Genomic DNA, 27,565 nt, shown 5'->3' with positions numbered 1-27,565 from the left:
TTGTATTTAAATACTTAGGAAACAGTTACATGAATATTTCATGACAGTAATGTATTTTCAATTTTTTTCCTTTCTTACAAAATTAACATTTGCTTATAAGTGGAAAATTTAGGAAGTAGAGAGAGAAGAAAAATAGAAAAGAGAAGGAAGGAATAATCCTCCCATCTTCTTGAGTTAACCACTGCAGATATGTTGACATATTTCCCTTCCGGCTTTTATCAGTGCATATTTTTTTATAAACACAGTGCAAATTGTATCTATATATAATTTTGTATTTGCTTCTTTTTATTATATATTCTACCAGAGACATTTTCTCAAACTAATAGAAACTCATTATAAATATTTTTACTGACTGCATAGTATTTGACAGTAATTTCTGGAGCTTCCCAGGTGGTGTTAGTGGTAAAGACTGCCTGCGAATGCAGGACATATAAGAGATAGGGGTTCAGTCCCTGGGTTGGAAAGACCCCTTGGAGGAGGGCATGGAAACCCACTCCAGTATTCTTGCCTGGAAAATTCCATGGACAGAGGAGCCTGGTGGGCTACAGTCCAAAGGCTCACAAAGAGTTGGACATGACTGAGCATGCAGAAGCATCCATCCTTGATTCATAGTGCTAGATTCAAATGATTCTCCATATTGGGAGTATGTAATATATATAATAGACCACCTCCTTAAATGATCAAGGGAAAGATTACAAAGCTTGTTATCCTTGTTAATTGTAGATTTTCTGGACTACTATTATATCAGATGTTCAAGCTGGTTTTAGAAAAGGCAGAGGAACCAGAGATCAAATTGCCAACATCCGCTGGATTGTCGAAAAAGCAAGAGAGTTCCAGAAAAACACCTATTTCTGCTTTATTGACTATGCCAAAGCCTTTGACTGTATGGATCACAGTAAACTGTGGAAAATTCTGAAAGAGATGGAAACATCAGACCACCTGACCTGCCTCTTGAGAAATCTGTATGCAGGTCAGGAAGCAACAGTTAGAACTGAACATGGAACAACAGACTGGTTCCAAATAGGAAAAGGAATATGTCAAAGCTGTATATTGTCACCCTGCTTATTTAACTTATATGCAGAGTACATCATGAGAAATGCTGGGCTGGAAGAAGCACAAGCTGGAATCAAGATTGCTGGGAGAAATATCAATAACCTCAGATACGCAGATGACACCACCCTTATGGCAGAAAGTGAAGAACTAAAGAACCTCTTGATGAAAGTGAAAGAGGAGAGTGAAAAAGTTGGATGAAAGCTCAACATTCAGAAAACTAAGATCATGGCATCCAGTCCCATCACTTCAATTAGATGGGGAAACAGGGGAAACAGTGGCTGACTTTATTGTTCTGGGCTCCAAAATCACTGCAGATGGTGACTGCAGCCATGGAATTAAGACGCTTACTCCTTGGAAAGAACGTTATGACCGACCTAGACAGCATATTCAAAAGCAGAGATATTACTTTGCCAGCAAAGGTCCGTTTAGTCAAGGCTATGGTTTTTCCAGTGGTCATGTATGGATGTGAGAGTTGGACTGTGAAGAAGGCTGAGCGCCGAAGAATTGATGCTTTTGAACTGTGGTGTTGGAGAAGACTCTTGAGAGTTCCTTGGACTGCAAGGAGATCCAACCAGTCCATCCTAAAGGAGATCAGTCCTGGGTGTTCATTAGAAAGACTGATGTTGAAGCTGAAACTCCAATACTTTGGGCACCTGATGTGAAGAGCTGACTCATTTGAAAAGATCCTGATGCTGGGAGGGATTGGGGGCAGAAGGAGAAAGGGACGACAGAGGATGAGATGGCTGGATGGCATCACTGACTCGATGCACGTGAGTCTGAGTGAACTCCGGGAGTTGGTGATGGACAGGGAGGCCTGGCGTGCTGTGGTTCATGGGGTCACAAAGAGTCGGACACAACTAAGTGACTGAACTAAACTGAATTGATTACATCATACAAAGTATGTAAGGAGAATCAAAAATGGCAGCTAATCTATGTATTGAGTTGGTCAGAGCCATATGAAAGTGGACATTATTTTATGTCAGTAAATAATAATGAAAATGAAAACCATCAGGAAGGACCAGGACTGGCAGATTTGAAATGTTTTGCTCAAGTGCTGGGATGAGGGAGGAGCTGTGCACTGGAAGCCATCTTGTCTGTTTCCCCATATCTGAGCCAAATCATCTCCATAATTTAACCTGGGCTTGTCAATCGTTTTTTAAATAAAAATTTTATGTGTCTCCTTTGTAGATATTTGCAAAATGAAGAATAATTGAGGGAAAAGGGAAAGAATTACCAGCCAAAGATAACAGTGTCCATTTTGGTACATACCAGGTTTCTTTTATTTTTTCAAGTATTTTTCTTACATCTTGTATTCTGCATCTTTCTTTTAGCATAAAACATGTCTTTTCCCATGCTATTAATTTTTTCATAGTTATTATTCTAATGGATAAATAATACCCTACTGTCATATGTCATGTGTCAATATTTACATACCTTAATATGGGGCCCATAGGTTGTTTCCAAATGTTACAATATTTAATATCATGTTCATCTTATAAATAAAGCTATATCTCAGTGCATATGATTCTTTGCATAGCTTGTTTTCTCAATGTAAATTTACAGAAGAAGGAATACCAGTTCAAAGAATATGTAAGTTTGAAGGTTTGTGATATTTTAAGCAAGTTTTTTCTTCCAATCAAAGTCCTGTGACATATGTAAGTCTTTGTCTCTGATTTATGAATGAAGAATCTCAGAAGAGAAGATAAATGCAGTATCTATATGAAACCCAAGTAAAGTAATGAAAACATGAGATGGTGATATAAACAGCTTTAGGTATCACATAGATCCTGGACTTCCTTTATGTATCTGAAATCAGACTGTCTATGAAGCTGAGGGACAGGCTGAGGTCATACAGTTAATCTGGGGCAAAAGTTGGACTGGATTTCTCTGTTCAGTGAGAGCGTGTTTGCTGTAGGATTACATTAAACATGAAACTAAAGGGGAAACGCTGTTTATAACCACACATGCATGATGAGATATATTAAATGTGCAGAATATAAACTATGTATAATATTCAGTTCAGTTCAGTCACTCAGTCATGTCCGACTCTTTGCAACCCCATGAAGTGCAGCACGCCAGGCCTCCCTGTCCATCACCAACTCCCGGAGTTCACTCAGACTCACGTCCATCGAGTTCGTGATACCATCCAGCCACCTCATCCTCAGTCGTCCCCTTCTCCTCCTGCCCCCAATCCCTCCCAGAATCAGAGTCTTTTCCAATCAGTCAACTCTTTGCATGAGGTGGCCAAAGTACTGGAGCTTCAGCTTTAGCATCATTCCTTCCAAAGAAATCCCAGGGTTGATCTCCTTCAGAATGGACTGGTTTGATCTTGCAGTCCAAGGGACTCTCAAGAGTCTTCTCCAACACCACAGTTCAAAAGCATCAATTCTTTGGTGCTCAGCCTTCTTCGCAGTCCAACTCTCACATCCATACATGACCACTGGAAAAACCATAGCCTTGACTAAACGGACCTTAGTTGGCAAAGTAATGTCTCTGCTTTTGAATATGCTATCTAGGTTGGTCATAACTTTTCTTCCAAGGAGTAAGCGTCTTTTAATGTCATGGTTGCAATCACCATCTGCAGTGATTTTGGAGCCCCAAAAAATAAAGTCTGACACTGTTTCCACTGTTCCCCCATGTATTTCCCATAAAGTGATGTGACCGGATGCCGTGATCTTAGTTTTCTGAATGTTGAACTTTAAGCCAACTTTTTCACTCTCCTCTTTCACTTTCATCAAAAGGCTTTTTAGCTTCTCTTCACTTTCTGCCATAAGAGTGGGGTCATCTGCATATCTGAGGTTATTGATTTTTCTCCCAGCAATCTTGATTCCAGCTTGTGTTTCTTCCAGTCCAGCGTTTCTCATGATGTACTCTTCATAGAAGTTAAATAAGCAGGGTGACAATATACAGCCTTGACATACTCCTTTTCCTATTTGGAACCAGTCTGCTGTTCCATGTCCAGTTCTAACTGTTGCTTCCTGACCTGCATACAGATTTCTCAAGAGGCAGGTTAGGTGGTCTGGTATTCCCATCTCTTTCAGAATTTTCCACAGTTTATTGTGATCCACACAGTCAAAGGCTTTGGCATAGTCAATGAAGCAAAAATAGATGTTTTTCTGGAACTCTCTTGCTTTTTCCATGATCCAGCGGATGTTGGCAATTTGATCTCTGATTCCTCTGCCTTTTCTAAAACCAGATTGAACATCAGGGACTTCACAGTTCATGTATTGCTGAAGCCTGGCTTGGAGAATTTTGAGCATTACTTTACTAGCATGTGAGATGAGTGCAATTGTGCGGTAGTTTGAGCATTCTTTGGCATTGCCTTTCTTTGGGATTGGAATGAAAGCTGACCTTTTCCAGTCCAGTGGCCACTGCTGAGTTTTCCAAACTTGCTGGCATATTGAGTGCAGCACTTTCACAGCATCATCTTTCAGGATTTGAAACAGCTCCACTGGAATTCCATCACCTCCACTAGTTTTGTTCATAGTGATGCTTTCTAACGCCCATTTGACTTCACATTCCAGGATGTCTGGCTCTAGATTAGTGATCACATCCTCATGATTATCTGGGTCATGAAGCTCTTTTTTGTACAGTTCTTCTGTGTATTCTTGCCACCTCTTCTTAATATCTTCTGCTTCTGTTAGGTCCATACCATTTCTGTCCTTTATTGAGCCTATCTTTGCATGAAATGTTCCCTTGGTATCTCTAATTTTCTTGAAGAGATCTCTAGTCTTTCCCATTCTGTTGTTTTCCTCTATTTCTTTGCATTGATCGCTGAAGAAGGCTTTCTTATCTCTTCTTGCTATTCTTTGGAACTCTGCATTCAGATGCTTATATCTTTCCTTTTCTCCTTTGCTTTTCGCCTCTCTTCTTTCCATAGCTATTTGTAAGGCCTCCCCAGACAGCCATTTTGCTTTTCTGCATTTCTTTTCCATGGGGATGGTCTTGATCCCTGTCTCCTGTACAATGTCATGAATATACTTAATGTTGAAACTACACATACACACAATGTTTAATATATATTATATATTCAAAAAAGTTATCATTATGAGTGGAGAAAGAACACAAAATGGGTAAATGACATGAATGAGCAACTTATAAACTGATAAAATGAGTAATAAATAAGACAAAATACTTAACCTTATAAGAAATCAACAAAATGAAGTATAAGTAACTGTGGCTATTTTTCACTTGTCAAATTGGAAAATGCTTAAAAAGTGCTTTCATACACTGTAGTTGGAAGTTTAAACTGCTGCAGTTTTTCTAGAGCACTTTGGCAATATGTAGCAAGATTCTTGAGTTTTTTGCAGCCTCTAACCCAGTGATTCCACTTCTTATATTAGGGAAATTATTTTAAAAATTGCAACAATAACAACAAAAATTATCATATGGCTGGATGTGTACCACAGCATTATGTATAAAATGACAGTAGAAATCACTCTTATAGGGTAGCAATGATGGAATATTATTAGTGATTGCATTATGTTTTCAATAAGTTATGAATGCCATAAGAGATTTTGTATAAGACAACTCAACTGAAAAATGTTTGCAGTAGTACTATATGCTTGATTAGCTATTCACTATCTATTCAAAAACATCAACAGTAATTATGTCTTAGTGAAATTGTTTGGTAGTTTTAAACACTTAAAACATTTTCTGAATAATTAGAATAATGTGATTTATCAATGGAGAGATTATGTAAATGAAGGATATAGAATTTTCATTACAGTTTTCTTTTTTCAATTACAAAATATGACATATCTATTGGTATTTATCATACACTGTGCTAGGAAATCTTTGTTGAAGATCTATATTTTTATTTAAAGATTATTAGAGTAATGCTCTGGAGAAGGGAGTGGCTCACTCCAGTATTCTTGCCTGGAGAATCCCATGGACAGAGGAGCCTGGTGGGCTACGATGCATGGGGTTGTAAAGGGTTGGACACGACTGAAGTAACTTAGCAGCAGCAGCAGCAGAATAACGCTCAGTTTGATTCCTGGGTTGGGAAGAGCCCCTGGAAAAGTATTCTTGCCTGAAGAATTCCATGGACAGAGGAGCTTGGCAAGCTACAGTCCATGGGGTTGCAAAGAGCCAGACATGACTGAGCGACTAACACACACACACACACAGAGTAATACTCAATGATAAAATTTCAGTCATTATTATTCTCATTACATGGTGGTGTGTGTAATGGGTAGGAAGAGCGGAGAATCCAACTGCACTGATATTAAAAAGAAGCTTTGCATTTAGACAATCCAAATCATACCAGTCACCCCTCCTTCCACCTCATACTCACCTATCGTATCCCAACCAACCAGGAACCAGCATACCCAACAGATAAAACGTTCCAAGCAGAGGTTTCATTGTTCTGTAAAGAAAGCTAGAAAATCCTGTGCTTCTCGTGCAGGTCAGTGGATCCTGTGTCTCTGAGAATGCATAAGGGCATAGGTTCCCACTTATGAGATAAGATAAGTCAGTTACTGGATGTCTCTGTAGAAGTTAATATGTGAGCAGTTGCTTCATTAAATCCATCATGTCTTCAAACAGCTTTTTTTAAATAGTGGAAAATTATTTGACTTTTTTCTTCTTTAAAACCAACTTTATCAAAGCTCTTGGCTCCCCCATATGCAGAAAGAAGTTTCTTCCCTGTGTAAAGTCCTCAGCTCTAGGAATTCCCATCACCTATATTCAAGAGCAGACTACTCCTGTTCTTTCTTCCACACAGGTCACTGAGTATAACAGGGGGTGTGTCTTCTGCTCTTGAAGAATCTAAGCTACTCCATTTTGTTAACAGAAAAACATTTTGTAAGGTTCCAGGAAAAGAGCCTTTGGAAATCCCCTGACCTCACCCCACCACCCACGAGCCAATTGGACCCCAGACCAGAATCTCCTGACTTACGTTCAGGAACTTGTGGTCTACCTAGGTGTGGAGGAGCTGGAAAGCTTTGAGCAAATACTGAAAATGTATTTGCTCCACTCTTGACGAAGATTGGAACGTGGAATGAGCATAACAAAGGGTTATGAGCGTTCACTGAGTGCCTGAGGCTGGGAATGGATAACGAAGTGTTATACGCCCGGCCATGTGGTGTTCGAAGGCTTCCTTCTGACCACCTGTTTCTGAGAGCAAGGACTGTTGTTTCATGATAAGACTCCCTTTAGAGTTTCGCCAAAGCTATGTTATGGCTTGGGCGGTGGGAACTATATTTTATGCTTAAATGTTTTGATGTTTATCTGAAATGGCTACTTGCAAGTCTGTCTTATGCTCTATTCCCTGAAAATTATAAAACTACACAATTGGATAATAAACTTTGTCAGTCCACTAGAGGCTGTCCCTGAATGTCCTTTTCAGAGTGCGGTTCTCTGAGCCTTACACTATATAATAGGGACCAATCAAAAACCAACACACAACCCTTTGAAAGAAAGTGACCAATCAGACGTCCCCCTACCTAGAAATTCTTTTTTTTCCAAGAACACTCCCTAGATAAGCAATGTAATCCAAAACCCAGGGCTCCTCCCTATAGCCACTGTGTCCGTAACGGTGGGAGCCCCAGCTGGAGCTTGGTAATAAAAACTCTTGCTTTTGCATCGGATATCGGCTCCCTGGTGGTCACTGGGAGATTTCGCGACTTGGGCATAACACTTTGGTCGTGGTGGGCATGATTATTATTCAGGATCTTCACTTCACTCTGCAATCTAAGGCTTTATCTGGGGTCAAATGTCTTCTCTTGTTCTGATGGACCACATCATCAGCTTCTTAAACAAACCCAAGCCTCTCCATATCTGAGCAATGAAAATGTGTTAAATCCTTTCCCAAGTGGATTTCCTCATACATTCTTCTTGCATCAAGGACTCTTGTCAGACACTGCCTCCCACCCCCATGTTTTTAGACAAACCCAGGATATGCCTCGAATCTCAAACAACGACCAGTAAAACAAAGGTTCAAGTTGAGATTAATGATAAAAATCTAACTGAGCTAGGCAAATTTTAGTGCAGAGATGTAAAGGGTTTAAACAGAGTTCTTAGCATTTGAGCTGTGTGTGTGTTCGTTGTTCAGACGTGTCCAATGCTTTGCAGTCCCAACAGGCTCCTCTGCCAATGGAATTCTCCAGGAGATCTTCCTGACTCAGAAATTCAACCCGGGTCTCCTGCATTGCAGGCAGATTCTTTACCATCTGAGTCACCAGGGAAGCTCTGCAGTAAAGAATCTGCCTGCAATGCAGGAGACATGGGTTCAATCCCTGAAACAGGAAGATCCCCTAGAGGAGGAAGTGGCAATCTACTTCCTGAAAAACTTGCCTGAAAAATCACATGGACAGAGGACAGTAGCTGGCTATAGTCCAAATGGTCACAAAGAGTCAGACACAACTGAGCCACTAAGCATCTCCCCTCATGGTGGGGGTTAGGGTTCTAGCATTTGGGGATCCATCTAAATCCTTTGCCATGTATTATCATTCATCCATTCATTTATTCTACAAAAATGTAATGAGTACTTACCAGGTACCAAGCACTATTACAAAGATCAATACACACAAGATGAATGAGGTTCTTTAAATGGAATTCACAGTAGAACTGAGAAGAGAATAAGCAAGTTCACAAACAAATAATACAGTTTTGAGTAAAGGAAATGAAAGTAAGGAAAGATATGGGCCAAGAATATATTGAGATAGAGAGCCATTCCTGACTGATGTAAGACAGTTCCGAATGACATGGTTCTTCAAAGGTCTGTAGAAAAGGTATTTTAAGTAAAGGGGCCAAACGTGTAGGGAAGAAATGAGTTTGGCGTGATAGAGGAACTGGAAGAAAGTCAGTGTTCAAGTGAAGTGGGAGCAAGAGAGAGTGATGGAAAATGAAGTCAGAGAGATAAGCAAGAGCCAGATCTTGTAGAAACCATGGGCCACAGTATGGACTTTGGATTTTATTCTAAGAAATCATTGAACAAGTTGCGTTTTGATATTTTTATTTTTAATTAATCTTATTGATGTAAAGTTGCTTTACAATGTTGTGTTGGGCTACCCAGGTGCCACTAGTGGTAAAGACCTGCTTGCCAATGTGGGAGACGTAATAGACATGGGTTCCATCCCTAGGTCAGTAAGGTCCTCTGGAGGAGGGCATGGGAACCCACTCCAGTATTCTTGTCTGGAGAATCTCCAAGGACAGAGGAAAATGGCCAGCTAGAGTTCATAGTGTTACAGAGTTGGACGTGACTGAAGGGACCACACAGTATGCTGTGTTAGTTTCTACTGTATAGCAAAATCAATCAATCATATTTATACATATATACCATCCCTTTTGGCTTTCCTTCCCATTCAGGTCACCACTATGGATGGAGGTTCATAACACTGTACAGGAGGTGGTGATCAAAACCATCCTCAAGAAAAAGAAATGCAAAAAGGAAAATGGTTGTCTGAGGAGGCCTTACAAATAATTGAGAAAAGAAGAAAAGCAAAAGGCAAAGGAGAAAAGGGAAGATATACCCATCTGAATGCAGAGTTCCAGAGAATAGCAAGGAGAGATAAGAAAGCCTTTTTAAGTAAACAATGCAAAGAAATAGAGTAAAACAACAGAATGGTAAACACTAGTGAGCTCTTCCAGAAAATTAGAGATACCAAGGGATCATTTCATGCAAAGATGGGCACAATAAAGGACAGAAATGGTATGGAAATAACAGAAGCAGAAGATATTAAGAAAAGATGGCAAGAATACACAGAAGAACTACACAAAAAAGATCTTCATGACCCAGATAACCAAGATGGTGTGACCACTCACCTAGAGCCAGACATCCTGGAATGTGAAGTCAAGTGGGCCTTAGAAAGCATCACTGCGAACAAAGCTAGTGGAGGTGATGGAATTCCAGCTGAGCTATTTCAAATCCTAAAAGATGATGCTGTGAAAGTGCTGCACTCAATATGCCAACAGATTTGGAAGACTCAGCAGTGGCCACCGGACTGGAAAAGGTCAGTTTTCATTCCAATCCCAAAGAAAGGGAATGTCAAAGTATGTTGAAACTACTACACAATTGCACTCATCTCACATGCTAGCAAAGTAATGTTCAAAATTCTCCAAGCTAGGCTTCAACAGTATGTGAACTGAGAACTTCCAAATGTTCAACCTGGATTTAGAAGAGGCAGAGGAACCAGAGATCAAATCACCAACATTAGTTGTATCATAGAAAAAGTAAGAGAATTCCAGAAAAACATCTACTTCTGCTTTATTGACTTCACCAAAGCCTTTGACTGTGTGGATCACAACAAACTGTGGAAAATTCTGAAAGAGACAGGAATACAAGACCACCTCACCTGCCTCTTGAGAAGTCTGTGTGCAGGTCAGGAAGCAACAGTAACAACTGGACATGGAATAGCAGACTGGTTCCAAATTGGGAAAGGAGGACCTCAAGGCTGTACATTGTCATCCTGCTTATTTAACTTATATGCAGAGTACATCATCAGAAATGTTGGACTGGATGAGGCACAGCTGGAATCAAGATTGCTGGAAGAGATATCAATAACCTCAGGTATGCAGATGACACCACCCTTATGGCAGAAAGCAAAGAGGAACTAAAGCGCCTTCTTGATGAAACTGAAAAAGAAGAGTTAAAAAGCTGACTTAAAACACAACATTTTAAAAGTGAAGATCATGGCACCCAGTCCCATCACTTCATGGCAAATAGATGGGGAAACAATGGAAACAGTGACAGACTTTATTTTTTTGGTCTCCAAAATCACTGCAGATGGTGACTGCAGCCATGAAATTAAAAGACGCTTGCTCCTTGGAAGAAAAGTTATGACCAACCTAGATAGCATATCAAAAAGCAGAGACATTACTTTGCCAACCAAGTTCCATCTAGTCAAAGCTATTGTTTTTCCAGTAGTTATGTATGGATGTGAGTGTTAGGTTATAAAGAAAGCTGAGCACCCAAGAATTGATGCTTTTGAACTGCAGTGTTGGAGAAGACTCTTGGGAATCCCTTGGACTGCAAGGAGATCAAATCAGTCAATCATAAAGGAAATCAGTCCGAATATCCATTGGAAGGACTGATGCTGAAGCTGAAACTCCAATACTTTGGCCACCTGATGTGAAGAACTGACTCATTGGGAAAGACCCTGATGCTGGGAAAGATTGATGGCAAGAGGAGAAGGGGATGACAGAGGATGAGATGGTTGGATGGCATCACCAACTGGATGGACATGAGTTTGAGCAAGCTCCGGGAGTTGGTGATGGAAAGGGAAGCCTAGGGTGCTGCAGTCCATGGGGTCACAAAGAGTTGGACACGACTGAATAACTGAACTGAACTGAACTTGCACCTTGGAAGAAAAGCAATGACAAACCTAGACAGCATGTTAAAAAGCAGAGACATTAATTTGCCAACAAAGGTCAGTACAGTCAAAGCTATGGTTTTTCCAGTAGCCATGTACAGATGTGAGAGTGCCAAAGAATTGATGGTTTTGAACTCTGGTGCTGGAGAAGACTCTTGAGGGTCCTTTGGATGGCAAAGAGATCAAACCAGTCAATCCTAAAAGAAATCAACCCTAAATGTTCATTTGAAGGACTGATAATGAAGCTGAAGCTCCAATACTTTGGGCCACCTGATGCAAAGAACTAATTCATTGGAAAAGACCTGGACGCTGGGAGAGATTGAAGGTAGGAGAAGGGGACAACAGATAATGAGATGGTTGGATGGCATCACCAACTCAATGGATGTGAATTTGGACAAGCTCTGGGAGATGGTGAAGGACAGGGAAGACTGGCATGCTGCAATCCATGAGGTCTCAAAGAGTCAGACAAGACTGAGCAATTGAATAGCCTCAACAGGTCACCACAATTGAACAGCCTCAACAGGTCACAATAGATACTGAGTAGAGTTCCTTGTGCTATACAATATGTTCACATTAGTTATCTATTTTATACAAGTAGCTCAATATTTTAAAAAGCAACCAAATCAAAATGTGGGCAGAAGACCTAAATAGACATTTCTCAAAGAAGATATAGAGATGGCTAATAAACACATGAAAAGATGTTCAACATCACTCATTATTCAGTTCAGTTCAGTTCAGTTCAGTTCAGTTGCTCAGTCATGTCCGACTCTTTGAGACCCCATGAATCGCAGCACTCCAGGCCTCCCTGTCCAACACCAACTCCCGGAGTTCACTCAAACTCACGTCCAGCGAGTCGGTGATGCCATCCAACCATCTCATCGTCGGTCGTCCCCTTCTCCTCCTGCCCCCAATCCCTCCCAGCATCAGAGTCTTTTCCAATGAGTCAACTCTTCGCATCAGGTGGCCAAAATACTGGAGTTTCAGCTTTAGCATCATTCCTTCCAAAGAAATCCCAGGGCTGATCTCCTTCAGAATGGACTGGTTGGATCTCCTTGCAGTCCAAGGGACTCTCAAGAGTCTTCTCCAACACCACAGTTCAAAAGCATCAATTCTTCAGTGCTCAGCTTTCTTCACAGTCCAACCCTCACATCCATACATGACCAGTGGGAAAACCATAGCCTTGACTAGATGGACCTTTGTTGGCAAAGTAATGTCTCTGCTTTTCAATATGCTATCTAGGTTGGTCATAAATTTCCTTCCAAGGAGTAAGTGTCTTTTAATTTCATGGCTGCAGTCACTCACTATTAGAGAAATGTAAATCAAAAGTACAATGAGATATTACCTCACACCAGTCAAAATGGCCACCATCAAAAAATCCTAGATCCTAGAGAAGCTGTGCAGAGAAAGGAACCCTCTTACACTTTTGTGGGAATGTAAAATGATACGGCCACCATGGAAGTCAGTATGGACTAAAAATTCCTCTAAAAATTAGGGATAAAACAACCATATGATGCAGAGGGGGCAGGAGGAGAAGGGGACAACTCAGGATGAGATGGCTGGATGGCATCACGGACTCAATGGACGTGAGTCTGAGTGAACTCTGGGAGATGGTGATGGATAGGGAGGCCTGGCGGGCTGCGATTCATGGGGTCGCAAAGAGTCGGACACGACTGAGCGATTGAACTGAACTGACACAGAAGAAACCAAAATTGAAAAAGACACATGTACTCCAATGTTCATTGCAGCACTATTTACAATAGCTACGACATGGAAGCAACCTAGATATCCATCAACAGTGAATGGTTAAAGAATGTGGTACATATATACAATGGAATATTACTCAGTGATGAAAAGGAATGCATTTGAGTCAGTTCTAATGAGGTAGGTGAACCTAGAGCCTATTTACAGAGTGAAGTGAGTCAGAAAGAAAAAACTAATATCACATATATGCAATCTAGAAAGATAGTACTGATTAACCTATTTTCAGGGTATAATGGAGATACAGACATAGAGAACAGACTTATAGACATAGGTTGGAGGGAGGAGGGAGACCTGGGGACGAATGGAGAAACTAACATGATAGCATATACCCTACCGTATGTAAAATAGATAGCCAATAGGAATTTGTTGCTTGACTCAGGGAACTAGAACAGGGGTTCTGTAACAACCTAGAGGAGTGCGAAGGGGTGGGAGGTGGGAGGGAGGTTCAAGAGAGAGGAGACATATGTAGGCCTATGGCTGACTCATGTTGATGTATGGCAGAAACCAACATGATAATGTAAAGCAATTATCCTTCAATGATAAATAATTAAATTTATAATAAAAAATGAAGACAGAAAGAGCAGTGGGAAGGTTACCACAGCATTCCAGGGGAGAGATGATGGGGCCCAGGGCTGAATGTCATGGACTACATGGTAAGCCATGGTTGCACTGGGAATTTATTTTAACAGCAGACTAACACATAAGCTTATGGAATAAATACTAAGTATGAGGAAATTAGGAAACTCAAGAACGACTCCTAGATTGAGGGGCCACAAAATGGACTGAATAGTAGTAACTTTTTATGATATGGGGGAAATCAAAGGAAGAGGGACTCTGAGGGGATGGAAAGTCAAGATTCGATCTAGGGTTGATAATTTTGAGATGTTTCTTAGATACCCCAAGGACTTAGAAATGGGCAGCAGCTATAGCAGGCTGGATCGTGTAGGAAAGCTGGAGTGAGGTGTGTACATTTGTGGCTATCTGGGATGAAAGAGCTGGTGTTTGAAGCCACACAGAGGAGCCCTTCCAGGGGCCAAGCATAGACTGAGAAGGGAAGAACAAGGACTGAGGTGCAGGTCAGTATAACATTTAGAGATTGTGGTATGGAAGAGGAGAAATCCAGCAATGGAAATTAAGAAAAAAACAGCCAGTGAGGCATACAGAAAACTGAGAGACTATTGTGTCCCAGAAGTCAAGTGAGAAGAGCATTTTAAGAAAGTGAGAGTTACCCACTGGGCCAAATCCTGCAAAGAGGTCAAGTCTGATGAGGACTGAGAGCTAGCAGGATAGAGATTCCTGGAGAAAAAGAGCAATTTCAGTCAGTATATGGCATGTGATAAGACAAAAGTCAACTAGAGTTGGTTCAAAAAGGAGCAAGAAGAGAGAGGAGGTGGGAAGTACAGAAAATTTCACAGCATGCCTCTGTGGCCTAATAGAAACTTCATTGTTAATAATCTTCCTTCATCCCCCTGGGGAAATTGCCAGTTTGGAAATCTTGAATTTGAATTTTGATGGTGTTCAGAACGAGAAGTAAAATGCAACCTCTGTGATATTCTTTCCCTCACCTAAATGCAGAGACAGGTCAGCCACCTGGGTGGTTCTAACTCTGAAGCAAATGTTTTCATGGAGCTGAGAGCTCCACAGAGGGAGAGAGGAACATAGGAGATAACGGTGTTTTCTTTCTGTACTTCTGCTAATTGGAAGGGGACCCAGATGGACTCAGGGATGCATGGGTAGTTTAAATAAAAAGCAAGATTAAATAGGCTTTTCCTCTCAACAGATATGCAATCCTATGCAGTCATTCTGAAGAAAAAGAACATAAATAAAAATAAGAAGTACGTGAAATGCATGGTCAAATAATGCATACAAATTGTTATTGGAAACCTGCAAATAATTTTTAAGAATACATTGTGAGGACACTTGGCAGTACTACACAGGGTTTTCACTGATAATTGGATTTTCCTCAATCCCCATGTCCAATTTCACTGTAATATGTAGTCTCCTGCCAACCCAATGGTCAAAGATTATCTTTCTGCAACCTTATGGAATGCAGGCAGTAACCTAGAGCACCCAGGGCCAATGAGCTGGAACCACGGACTCCTTGCTAACAAGCGTGAGTTATTATCATATCTTTTCTGGTGATTAGATTATTCCTTATCATTGTGTTTTATAGCTTTCTAGTTAGTCATCTCAACACAATTTATTCACAATAATAGTGTTTTTTATTATTGCTGTTTTATAGTTCTTATAGCAGTAAAATTTATTCTCAACTCTATTATTACAATATTCAACTACTAATGGAATTCTTGTTTTTATTTGATTGTGTTTTAAAGCCATAACAATAAAATTTACTCCCCAAAATTATTACTGCAAGTTTTATGTTCTCTAAACTACTTGATAGAATGCCTGCAAACACATGTGGTTCTTTAAACCATGTGAGAGAAGGCCTGCCAAAATGTAAACATTGTTTTAGAAAGAAAAAGGGAGGAATTAGTTCCTATTATGGTGAGATCCATGTCCTTTGATAGAATAAGTAATAGGGTGAAAGAAATGCAAAGGACCTTAGAGACTGCTGATATAGTGGAAGATATATTTCTAATTGGCAGGAATATCTCTTTAAAAATCAACCTCTTTTTATTATCTGCCAAGCCCTAGACAATTCCACCATCTTTATCCTCCAAAATAATATGCTCTCAAAATCAAGTCCATGATTTCTCATGGCTGGTGGCCGTATTATTCGGAAAGAGGATGCTATGAATTATTATAACCAAAGGCCAGGGTTATCTTGAAGGTAAACAGTTTCCGTGACTTCAGAACTGAAAGGCACACAGCCAAGCTGTCTCACTACCTCTGCTGTCTTTTAGCTGTTCTTATTGACCCTGAACCCAAGGACATCACAGTGAACCTCATCACTTGCCATGCACCTTTTATGCCCACAACACTGAGTCAAAGCTCCATAACATAATTATGAGTCAAAGGTCCATAACATAATTATGGTCTATCCAGTGGAGCAAAGTATCATTAAGACTCAAGAAAGAGGTGTGTCAGACTGGTAAAAACTAGGGTTTATTAAAGGACCTCATTTCAGAAGTATATGTTAAATTAGGAACAGAAGTAAATTGGTAAAGATGCAGGCTAGTTGTCACTCACTGATTGTGGCTGTGGTAGCAAAGAGGCAAAATCTAGATTTGGTTTCTGAGGTAGCACCATGGATAAGATTCGTGTTTTGAGAGAACCTTCAGAGATTGCTGCTGTCATCTAAGGCGATACACGAGTGTATGGGTGGATAGTTAAGTGGGTGGATCCATGGATTCATGGATGGAGGCATGAATCTGTATCCATGTCCTTGTCAAATGACACAAATCTTGGCTATGTCTACCATCTCATGTATAGAGCTAGGCACTTAACTTTCTGTTTCTATCTGCTTCCCTTTTACCAGCTATAGCAGCTGTGGGAGCACCCCCATTGAGATTCACTTTCAAAAAGGAAACTTCTGCCAATCTCTGGCTATGGATGCCTTCAGAATCTTACTCAGCATTCAAGCAAAAACTCTGCGCTACCTGGACATCCCCCAATCAATGGTAGAATACAGGGATGGCATAAGAGCTCTCCCTTGTATATACGCAGGGTTATTCTATGAGCAATATCCTTGGAACTGCACCATGGTCTATTCAATCCTCCTTTCCTCCCTCTCTCTCTAATGAGTGTCGGAACTGCATCAAGTTCCGCAGGTGCTCCTGCTTCCTGTGCCTGTTTTCTTTCGCAAGGACTACTCCCCTGTACATCTTTTCCACTTCCAAGTCCCTCTTGGCATCTACTTCTCAGATGACCCAGCCAACACACCAACCAGATTCCAGGACCAATGAAAATAAGTAAATACAATTGGTCTTTGTCTTTTTGGACTTAGTGAATAATTAAATGCAGAAACAAGACTAAGGTTTGGAAGAACAGGAGCAATCCTCCACGGCCAGATCTTATCAGGCTTCCAAAACACAGCCAGCAAACTACAGAAAATTATGCACTAGCTAAATAGCGTCACATACTAGTTGGCTCTAAAAAATATATCTATTTTATCTCATTGCTTGCTTGCCCTGTCTACTTTGTTCCCAATACTGTATGGCAGGTCCTCTATCTTTTTGTGGAGATAACAAACTGTTCTTTATTTCTTTTTTGTGCTAAAGTATCTCCTGTCTAGGTCATTAGGGGAAGAAAGAGGAACAGGAAGGAAATACAGGCTCTCAAGTGCCAGGAGTGTAGATGGGAGGGTAAGGAGGCTGAAGAGCTACCAGTGAGGAGCTTGGATTTCCTCCAGAAACCCCAGCAACCTGCCTGGAGGTGAGATGGACATAGAACCAAGGTATGGTAAGGGCAATTAGCTTAGGAATTAGCCCTTTGGATACTTTTTCATCTCTTTCACAGCTGGATAGTACCTCATTCCATATCAGCTACCAATTGGTTTTCAAAAACTGATTTTGTTTCTTATGAGTTTAAACAAATCAAATTAAAAAGAAAAAAATAACACTTCTGATTTATCACCATCGGGGCTTTGTCAATGGTGATATTTAAATGGAAGGCATTCAAACGGGAGGCAAAAGATATGGAGACAACCTAAGTGTCTGTCAACAGATGAATCAATAAAGAAAATTTTATGTAGATAGAGAAATATATAATACAGTAACATTCAGCCATGGAGAAAGAAAGAAATCCTGCCACTTGCTGTAACTTGGATGGAACTTGAGGGCATTAGACTAAGAGAAATAAGTCAGAGAAAGACAGACAAATATGCTCTTACTATCTGTGGAATCTAAAATAGCCAAACTCATAGAAACAGAGAGTAGGATGCTGGTCACCAGGGAAAGAAGGTTGGGAAAAAAGAGGAGATTTTGGTCAAAGGATTCAAAATTTCAGTTAGAAGATGAATAACTTCTGGGGATCTAATGTACAGGATGGTCATTATAGTTAATAATATTGTGTTATATGCTTGATAGCTTCTAAGAGAGTGGATTTTAAATGTTATAACACAAAAAGAAAATGGTAATTATGTCACGTGATGGAGATGGTAGCTAACATTGTTTGCCTTAAACTTACATGGGTCAAGTATATCTCAACAAAGTTGAATATATATATATAACAATATATTTAGAACAATCTTCCTCTCCTTCTCTGGATTTTGCCTCAAGGTCATTTCCCTGCATCTTTCAGTTTCTAATTACTATATTTAGCATGATCATTATAGATCATTATGGATTGCTATGTTCATTGTCAGAATCTCAGTGCAGTATTAGGTGGGCCAGATGCAAAGCACTGAGTTAGAAATCAGAAGCCTTGGATTCTAATTTTGATTCCAGTATTTATCAGCCATGTAATTTGGGGCAAACTTCACCTGTCTTCCTTCATAAACAATTATCCTTATCTGGCCTGTCACTCAGGGTTGTGGAACATATTAAAAGAAATAATGTATGTAAAAGCAGTCTGAAGATTGTAAAAGCCATCAAAAATGTATAGTGTAATTATTACTGACACTAATAAAAAGGATATGTAACTAGATTATAGTTCTACACAAGATTATTCCAATATGATCACCACATTATAGAGAAGAGAAAAACTAAATTCCTCCAAAAAAATGCGCAACTATTTTCTCTTTTACCACAAAGTTTCTGAATGTAAAGTTCACTAAAGTATTTTCATGGGATGGAAGTTGGAGGGGTTTCTCAGCTTTATATATATTAGAAAACCAGATTTTTAAAATGTATCATCTGTTGAAAAAGAACTTTATCTTAGCTGCTAAAATCAACTGTATATAATTTGTATGATCCTTGCTTCCTGTTTATAAAATAAAATTCTTTCAGCATAATTACTCCTTATATAAAAATATTCCCAACTTAATGTCATTCCCATATTCCTATGTATTTCCCTATTTCTCTAAAACAATTTCTATAAAAGGATAGCAGTGAGACTCATACCTTATTTCATAAACTGAGAGGCATTTTATACACAGAAAAGTAGTTGTTAGTAAAATTGTGATGGGGTTTAATAAACCCAAGTACATTCAGCAAGTTCAATTTCACGCTTGCACACTAAAACCATCAAACGCCACAAGACTCCTACTAGTTCTTTGCATACACAGAAATAATATTGTCAGTAAAGGTGGAGTGCTTTATGCTAACTTTCCTATGTCCCCCTTGCTCCTATTAGCACTTCCTTAATTCCCTAAACAGACACCATGTTACTCTGATGAGAAATATCTTAAAATTTTTTTTAAATTAAAGAGTTACAAAGACATTTTATAGAGTAATTACTATGTTCCAGACATTGTGCTTTAATGCACAAACTACGTGGTAGGATCCATTACTGACCTCAATTATGGAAAAGGAAGGTAGCTCAGCTGGAAAAGAATCTGCTTGCAAGGCAGGATTCCAGTTGGATTCCTGGGTCAGGAAGATCTCCTGGAGAAGGGATAGGCTACCCACTCCAGTATTCATGCTTCCTTGGTGGCTCAGACCATAAAGAATCCACTTGTAATGTGGGAGACCTGGGTTGAATCCCTGGGTTGGGAAGATCCCCTGGAGAAGGGCATGGCAACCCACTCTAGTATTCTTGCCTAGAGAATCACCATGGACAGAGGAACATAGGTTCCATAGAATCCATAGGATCACACACAGTCGTACATGACTAAGAAACTAAGCACCCAGAAAAGGAGACTAAGTCACAGAGATCTTTGTTGACCATTTTATCTGAAACATAAAATCAAAAAAACTGTGGGCTAGAGACCAGCAGAATTAGCACTGTCTGGCCCAAGCACTATTAGAAAGGCAGAGCCTTAGACCCTCATCCCAGATTCTCAATTTTAACAAGATCCCTAGATGAGTGTTTTATTGAGCCCATCTTTGCATGAAATGTTCCCTTGGTATCTCTAATTTTCTTTAAGAGATGTCTAGTCTTTCGCATTCTATGGTTTTCCTCTATTTCTTTGCATTGATTGCTGAGGAAGGCTTTCTTATCTCTCCGTGCTATTCTCTGGAACTCTGCATTCAAATGGGTATATCTTTTCTTTTCTCCTTTGCTTTTCACTTCCCTTCTTTTCACAGGTATTTGTAAGGCCTCCTCAGACAGCCATTTTGCTTTTTTGCATTTCTTTTTCTTGGGGATGGTCTTGATTCTTGTTTCCTGTATAATGTCACAAACTGCCATCCATAGTTCATCAGGCACTCTGTCTATCAGATCTAGTCCCTTAAATCTATTGCTCACTTCCACTGTATAATCATAAGGGATTTGACTTAGGTCATACCTGAATGTTCTAGTAGTTTTCTCCACTTTCTTCAATTTCAGCCTGAATTTTGCAATAAGGAGTTCATGATCTGAGCCACAGTCAGCTCCCAGTCTTGTTTTTGCTGACTGCAAGGACAGAAATGGTAGGGACCTAACAGAAGCAGAAGATATTAAGAAGAGGTGGCAAGAATACACAGAAGAACTATACAAATAAGATCTTTATGACCCAGATAATCACGGTGGTGTGATCACTTACCTAGAGCCAGACCTCCAGGAATGTGAAGTCAAATGGGCCTTAGGAAGCATCACTACAAACAAATCTAGTGGAGGTGATGGAATTCAAGTTGAGCTTTTTCAAATCCTGAAAGATGATGCTGTGAAAGTGCTGCACTCAACATGTCAGCAAATTTGGAAAACTCAGCAGTGGCCACAGGATTGGAAAAGGTCAGTTTTCATTCCAATCCCAAAGAAAGGCAATGCCAAAGAATGCTCAAACTACTGCACAATTGCACTCATCTCACACTCTAGTAAAGTAATGCTCAAAATTCTCCAATCCAGGCTTCAGCATACATGAACCATGAACTTCCAGATATTCAAGCTGGTTTTAGAAAAGGCAGAGGAACCAGAGATCAAATCGCCAATATCCTCTGGATCGTCAGAAAAGCAAGAGAGTTCCAGAGAAACATCTATTTCTGCTTTATTGACTATGCCAAAGCCTTTGACTGTGTGGATCAAAATAAACTGTGGAAAATTCTGAAAGAGATGGGAATACCAGACCACCTGACCTGCCTCTTGAGAAACCTTTATGCAGGTTAGGAAGCAACAGTTAGAACTGGACATGGAACAACAGATTGGTTCCAAATAGGAAAAGGAGTGCGTCAAGGCTGTATATTGTAACCCTGCTTATTTAACTTATATGCAGAGTACATCATGAGAAACGCTGGGCTGGAGGAAGCACAAGCTGGAATCAAGATTGCCGGGAGAAATATCAATAACCTCAGATATGCAGATGACACCATCCTTATGGCAGAAAGTGAAGAACTAAAGAGCCTCTTGATGAAAGTGAAAGAGGAGAGTTAAAGAGTTGGCTTAAAGCTCAACATTCAGAAAACTAAGATCATGGCATCCAGTCCCATCACTTCATGGCAAATACACGAGGAAACAGTGAGGTTTTTTCATCCTTCATTTCTCTGAGCCTTTTATTTCTTCATCTATAAAACAAGGATGGAAAAACCTCTCTTAAGGGATCACTATGAGGCTAAATTAAACCACAGAGCACAAATAAATTGTGTAGCCCAGGGATTCAGTAGCTTGGTTTCATTTTAAAATCATCTGGGAAGTTTTCCCTGGCACCTCCTTCTCCAGACCAATTACATTAGAATTTCTGATAATGGGGCTCAGGCATCAGCTCTTTACATATCCATCAGTGATTCTAAGGGTTGCTCAGGTCTGAGAACATCTGGCACACATTACCTTCTATGTTGTGAATGCCAAATAAAATTTAACCTTGATTATTAATTTTCCTATCCAGACCTTGTCAAGGGACAAAATCTCTCTGAACAGGCCAAGCTGATTTCCATCACTTGTTGTTAATCACAAAGTTGTGTCCAACTCTTTTGCAACCCCATGGACTGTAGCCCTGCCAGGCTCCTCTGTCCATGGGATTTCCCAGGCAAGAATAGTACAGTGAGTTGTCATGCCCTCCTCTAGGGCATCTCCTGACCCAGAGATTGAACCCATGTCTCCTGCACTGGCAGGCAGATTCTTTACCCCTGAGCCACCAGGGAAGCTCGATTTCTATCATATATTACCTCATCTGTGTCTTCCCTTCTCAAAGCAAGTTCTGGTTTCATCTCTTCTGGGCTTTCTGAAATCCTAGCTCAGAAACATACATTTTATCTGAAGCCTTTTAGTTACTCCAAACCTGATCTCTTTCTCCTCTAAATGGCAATCTCTATTATAAAATCTACTGACTTGCCCCATTCTTTCATGTGTAGGTTGTAATTGTTCTATATGTATTAAATTGGCATACCTCCTGGGCCTCGAGCCCAGTGCTAGGGACACCTGAAAAAGGATTGATAAGATACTGAGAAAAGATAATTGATTTTCAAATGTAAAAATCAAGACTTTCATATAGTATGAACATGTGTCAAAGATTTTATTTAATAAAATTTATCTTATTTATGAGTGAGTCAATAAGATGTTACAACCAGTCCAAAGAAGAATTTAAAGAACCACAGATATGTGAGCAATAAGGGATTCTGAAACGAATTTACAGACAGATGCAAAATTAGTCACTTCCACTCCACCAAATGCTGTTCATTTCTTTTTTATGGACAAGAACCATTTGGATTGTTATTCATTTTCTATGATGTACAGAGTTATAAAGCAGATTAAAAACAATGAAAGTCGGAGACAACCACAACAGTGCTCTAGACAGTATCTCATTTTTCCACTGTGGGTGCCTCATGACTTTTGTGGTTCATTTCATAGCTTTTCACAATTTTTCCTTATAACACTCAGTGTTTTTATGGTCTGTTGAATGTTGGGACAGATAGAAAGGTTACATGGAAACGAACTAAAAAGCCTCACTTCATTAGGAATTTGATTGAGATTAATTTAGCTACAGGGATCTTCAAGTAACTACAGGCAAGGTGAAGCTCAAATCTAAGTTTTAACTGGAGTAGCCCCGACTTTTGTGATGCCTGTTCAAATTTTATTAGTAAAGAGATGAAACTTCTGATGTTGGAAAGGAGTTATCATCAAGCTGGCTATCCTGGGAAAGAAAGAGAATATGCACCAAGAAGCTCATTCAAGTCCGCAAATGAGAAGAAACATTTGGGAAGGAATTGGAATGTCTGAATTTATAGCTCAGTTGGTAAAGAATCTGTCTGCGATGCAGGAGACCCCTATTCGACTCCTCGGTCAGGAAGATCCACTGGAAAACAGATAGGCTACCCACTCCAGCACTCTTGGGTTTCCCTTGTGGCTCAACTGGTAAAGAATCTGCCTGCAGTGTGGGACACTGGGTTCGATCTCTGGGTTGGGAAGATCCCCTGGAGAAGGGAAAGGCTACCCACTCCAGTATTCTGGCCTAGAGAATTCCTTGGACTGTATAGTCCATGGGGACATCAAGAGTTGGACAGGATTGAGCAACTTTCACTGGTTTGTGTAATACCTCATTTCAACTTCCTAACAACCCTAAAAGACAACCACTTTTATCCCTGTTTTCCCACGAAGAAATGAAAGGTCAGAAGTACAAAGGGATTTGCCCAACTAAGGGCAGGGATTTGAACCAAGCTCATCTTTGCCAAGATCCACACTTTCTCCTATAGTTTAAGGTTGCAGATTAACTTTGCTCTTTTATTGTCACTTCCAGAAAGCTTCAAAACTTTATTTTTTTTAAATGAAGCTATAGTTTTACCCTGAAAAGGAAAATTTGATTATTACTCAATGTGGTCTAAATTTATTCTAGAGGATTTAGCAGCAACTTGAAATTTCATTTTCAGTCACCAAATTTCACTAATATTTTACAAATTGCTTTCCAAATAACTGATTTTTTTTCCAGATCTACCTCTGACTTCCCATTTTTTGTTAAGCTGAAATATTTGAGGTGCAATCACTTTCCACAAGCATTTTGCAATTATAGGACAGAGATGCTATAAAGTACCAGAAACTTGGAACATACAGTTATTACCATGATGATGCTAAAGTTGAGCATTTGGATTGAGGATTTATGTATTACAGCCTTACTTCTGAGAATGTGTGACTAGCAGATCAAGTACAAAGATATGGTACAGGAAGTGCAGTCTCTCAGCCTTCTTTGGAGAGCATGTTTTTTCCCAATCCTACTGCTAAACTCAAGAGTTACTCTTAAAACTTTCAAGTACCCAGTCCAGAAGAACAATTTCAATTTCTCTTCTGAACTTTGTTCATGAGTTTTCTGTAGCAATACATGTGCTGCCAATAATTTGGATTCAAATTGTCTTGTACTTTACATCTTCACATCCCCTACACTTTCCTGCTGTGCATAGTAGCTGCGCAGGATCTCTTCGTATTGAAGTGGCACAGCCCAGTTAGTTAGTCTCCCTACAGTGTAACACGAGGTCAGGGGCAACCTGGCTGCAGTACATGGATTTCTAAACTTAATCAATGTAAAGTAAGTATAGCTCCTTGGTTGTTGGAACTATATATGAGGTGCACCTAGAGATTTTTATGCTTAAACTAAGTCAGAAAAAGGAAGAGAAAAACCATGTTGTTGTTGTTCAGTTGCCAAGTTGTATCTCACTCCTTGAGACCCCATGGACGGCAACATGCCAGGCCTCCCAGTCCCTCACCATCTCCATCTCCCAGAGTTTGCCCAAGTTCATGTCCATTGAGTCAGTGATGCTATCCAACCATCTCATACTCTGTTGCCCTCCACAAATACAATAGATATCACTTAAAAGTGGAATCTAAAATAAGAAACAAAAACTGACTTAACAGACAGAGAACAGACTTGTGGTTGCCAAAGGGAAGGCAGGGTGGGTGTGGGAAGGACCGGGAGTTTGGGATTAGCAGATGCAAACTACCATACGTAGGATGGATAAACAACAAGACCCTACTGCAGAGCACAAGGAACTATATTCAAAATCCTGTGATAAACCATAATGGAAAAGAATATGAAAAGAATATATGTATATAAATACAAATAAAAAATATATATGTATAACTGAGTCTCCTTGCTGTATGTAGAAAGTAAACACATATATCAACTATAGTTTAATAAAAAAATTTTTAACATTATGTATGGATTTCAATACTGACTCAGCTTTCTAAAATTCATTTAATCAACTTTATTCATTCTGAAATGTATTATTATCAGTACAATGTTAGTCACTGATCACTTTTGATCAGTGTACTCTCATTTGGGGTATATTTCCTTAGGACTAGCCAAGATAGAATTAGTAAGTCTACTGTTGACCTGCCTCTTGAGAAATCTATATGCAGGTCAGGAAGCTACAGTTAGAACTGGACATGGAACAACAGACTGGTTCCAAATAGGAAAAGGAGTACATCAAGGCTGTATATGGTCACCCTGCTTATTTAACTTCTATGCAGAGTATATCATGAGAAACGCTGGGCTGGAGGAAGCACAAGCTGGAATCAAGATTGCCAGGAGAAATATCAATAACCTCAGATATGCAGATGACACCACCCTTATGGCAGAAACTGAAGAGGAACTAAAAAGCCTCTTGATGAAAGTGAAAGAGGAGAGTGAAAAAGTTAGCTTAAAGCTCAACATTCAGAAAACGAAGATCATGGCATCTGGTCCCATCACTTCATGGGAAATAGATGGGGTAACAGTGGAAACAGTGTCAGACTTTATCTTTTGGGGCTCCCAAATCACTGCAGATGGTGACTGCAGCCATGAAATTAAAAGACACTTACTCCTTGGAAGGAAAGTTATGACCAACCTAGATAGCATATTAAAAAGCAGAGACATTACTTTTCAACAAAGATTCGTCTAGTCAAGGCTATGGTTTTTCCAGTAGTCACGTATGGATGTGAGAGTTGGACTGTGAAGAAAGCTGAGCACCGAAGAATTGATGCTTTTGAGCTGTGGTGTTGGAGAAGACTCTTGAGAGTGCCTTGGACTGCAAGGAGATCCAACAAGTCCATCCTAAAAGAGATCAGTCCTGGATGTTCATTGGAAGGACTGATGCTGAAGCTGAAACTCCAGTACTTTGGCCACCTCATGTGAAGAGTTGACTCTTTGGAAAAGACTCTGATGCTGGGAGGGATTGTGGGGCAGGAGAAGAAGGGAACAACAGAGGATGAGATGGCTGGATGGCATCACCAACTCAATGGACGTGCGTTTGGGTGAACTCTGGGAGTTGGTGATGGACAGGGAGGCCTGGCGTGCTGCGACTCATGGGGTTGCAAAGAGTCAGACACAACTGAGTGACTGGACTGGACTGAACTGAACTGAACAGTTACTTTATGGAGAATTGAGCTACTTTGCAGATTATAGATTGCTGCAACAGTCTCCTGCTTTATATCTGCCTGCAGCCATTCCCTCTCCATGCCAGTCTGTCCTCTACCCTAACCCCAGAGAAACCTTTTGAAATCCCAACTTTGGCCATACTTTTCCATGACTTCCCATTGCTTTAAGGGTTAAGATAATCTCCTTGTCAATTCCTGCAGGGAAAGTGTCTTTTGATACTTTCTTATAACCCTACCCTGGTCTAGACAGTGATCAGTTCAGTTCAGTCGCTCAGTTGAGTCTGACTCTTTGCGACCCCATGAATTGCAGCATGCCGGGCCTCCCTGTCCATCACCAACTCTTGGAGTTCACTCAGACTCACGTCCATCGAGTTGGTGATGCCATCTAGCCATCTCATCTTCTGTCCTCCCCTTCTCCTCCTGCCCACAATCCCTCCCAGCATCAGAGTCTTTTCCAATGAGTCAACTCTTTGCATGAGGTGGCCAAAGTCCTGGAGTTTCAGCTTTAGCATCTGTCCTTCCAATGAACACCCAAGACTGATCTCCTTTAGGATGGACTGGTTGGATCTCCTTGCAGTCCAAGGGACTCTCAAGAGTCTTCTCCAACACCACAGTTCAAAAGCATCAGTTCTTCAACATTCAGCTTTCTTCACAGTGTCCACTTAATATCTTAACTCATTTCTCTCTGAAGTTCTTTCCTGCCCCCTCCTACTCTCAACTGGATCCTATCTTCCTATTATATGCTCTCGTATGAGCACTAACCAAGAATCCTTTGTAACGTTAATTACAGATGCAATTTTGTCAGTTAATTAAGGATGCAATTTATTGATATGATGATTTGGTTGTCTAACTCTCCCATCAGACTATAAGCTCCATGAGGGCAAGGGTCTGCCTTTTTCTGTTTATCACTTATTTCCAGTGCTTCACACAGTGTCATGCCCAGAAGGGCACCCAATAATTTTGGAATCAATAACTGTATGAAGTCCCTACTTACACACAGATGTAGCAATTGCTTCTTGGCAATTGCTTTAATAAATTGTTTTATCTATTTCTTTGCTGATTGCTTTTGTTTGGGCTTTTTGTTTTACTTTGCTTTTCTGCTGCTTTAACAAGACTGCATCAGAGACATCGGAAGGAAGAAGTGTGAACTGAGCCAGCACAGAGTATTTTCACATGATCTCATT

The 27,565-nt window shown here is 40.1% G+C and overlaps 1 protein-coding gene across 1 annotated transcript in view; it reads right to left on the bottom strand.

Moving 5' to 3' along the window:
• Positions 1-6,417, bottom strand: part of CPO (carboxypeptidase O) — a 32,486-nt gene extending 26,069 nt beyond the window's left edge. The window contains exon 1 of the mRNA XM_069574491.1: positions 6,350-6,417. Within this exon, the coding sequence (XP_069430592.1) occupies positions 6,350-6,417 (68 nt within the window). The remainder of the gene's footprint in view (positions 1-6,349) is intronic.
• Positions 6,418-27,565: the final 21,148 nt, after the last annotated feature.

The sequence above is a fragment of the Ovis canadensis genome, chromosome 2 (assembly GCF_042477335.2).
Source record: "Ovis canadensis isolate MfBH-ARS-UI-01 breed Bighorn chromosome 2, ARS-UI_OviCan_v2, whole genome shotgun sequence".
NCBI lineage: Eukaryota > Metazoa > Chordata > Mammalia > Artiodactyla > Bovidae > Ovis > Ovis canadensis.
Note: the sequence above shows the minus strand (reverse complement) of the source record. Positions and strands in the feature narration are given on the sequence as shown.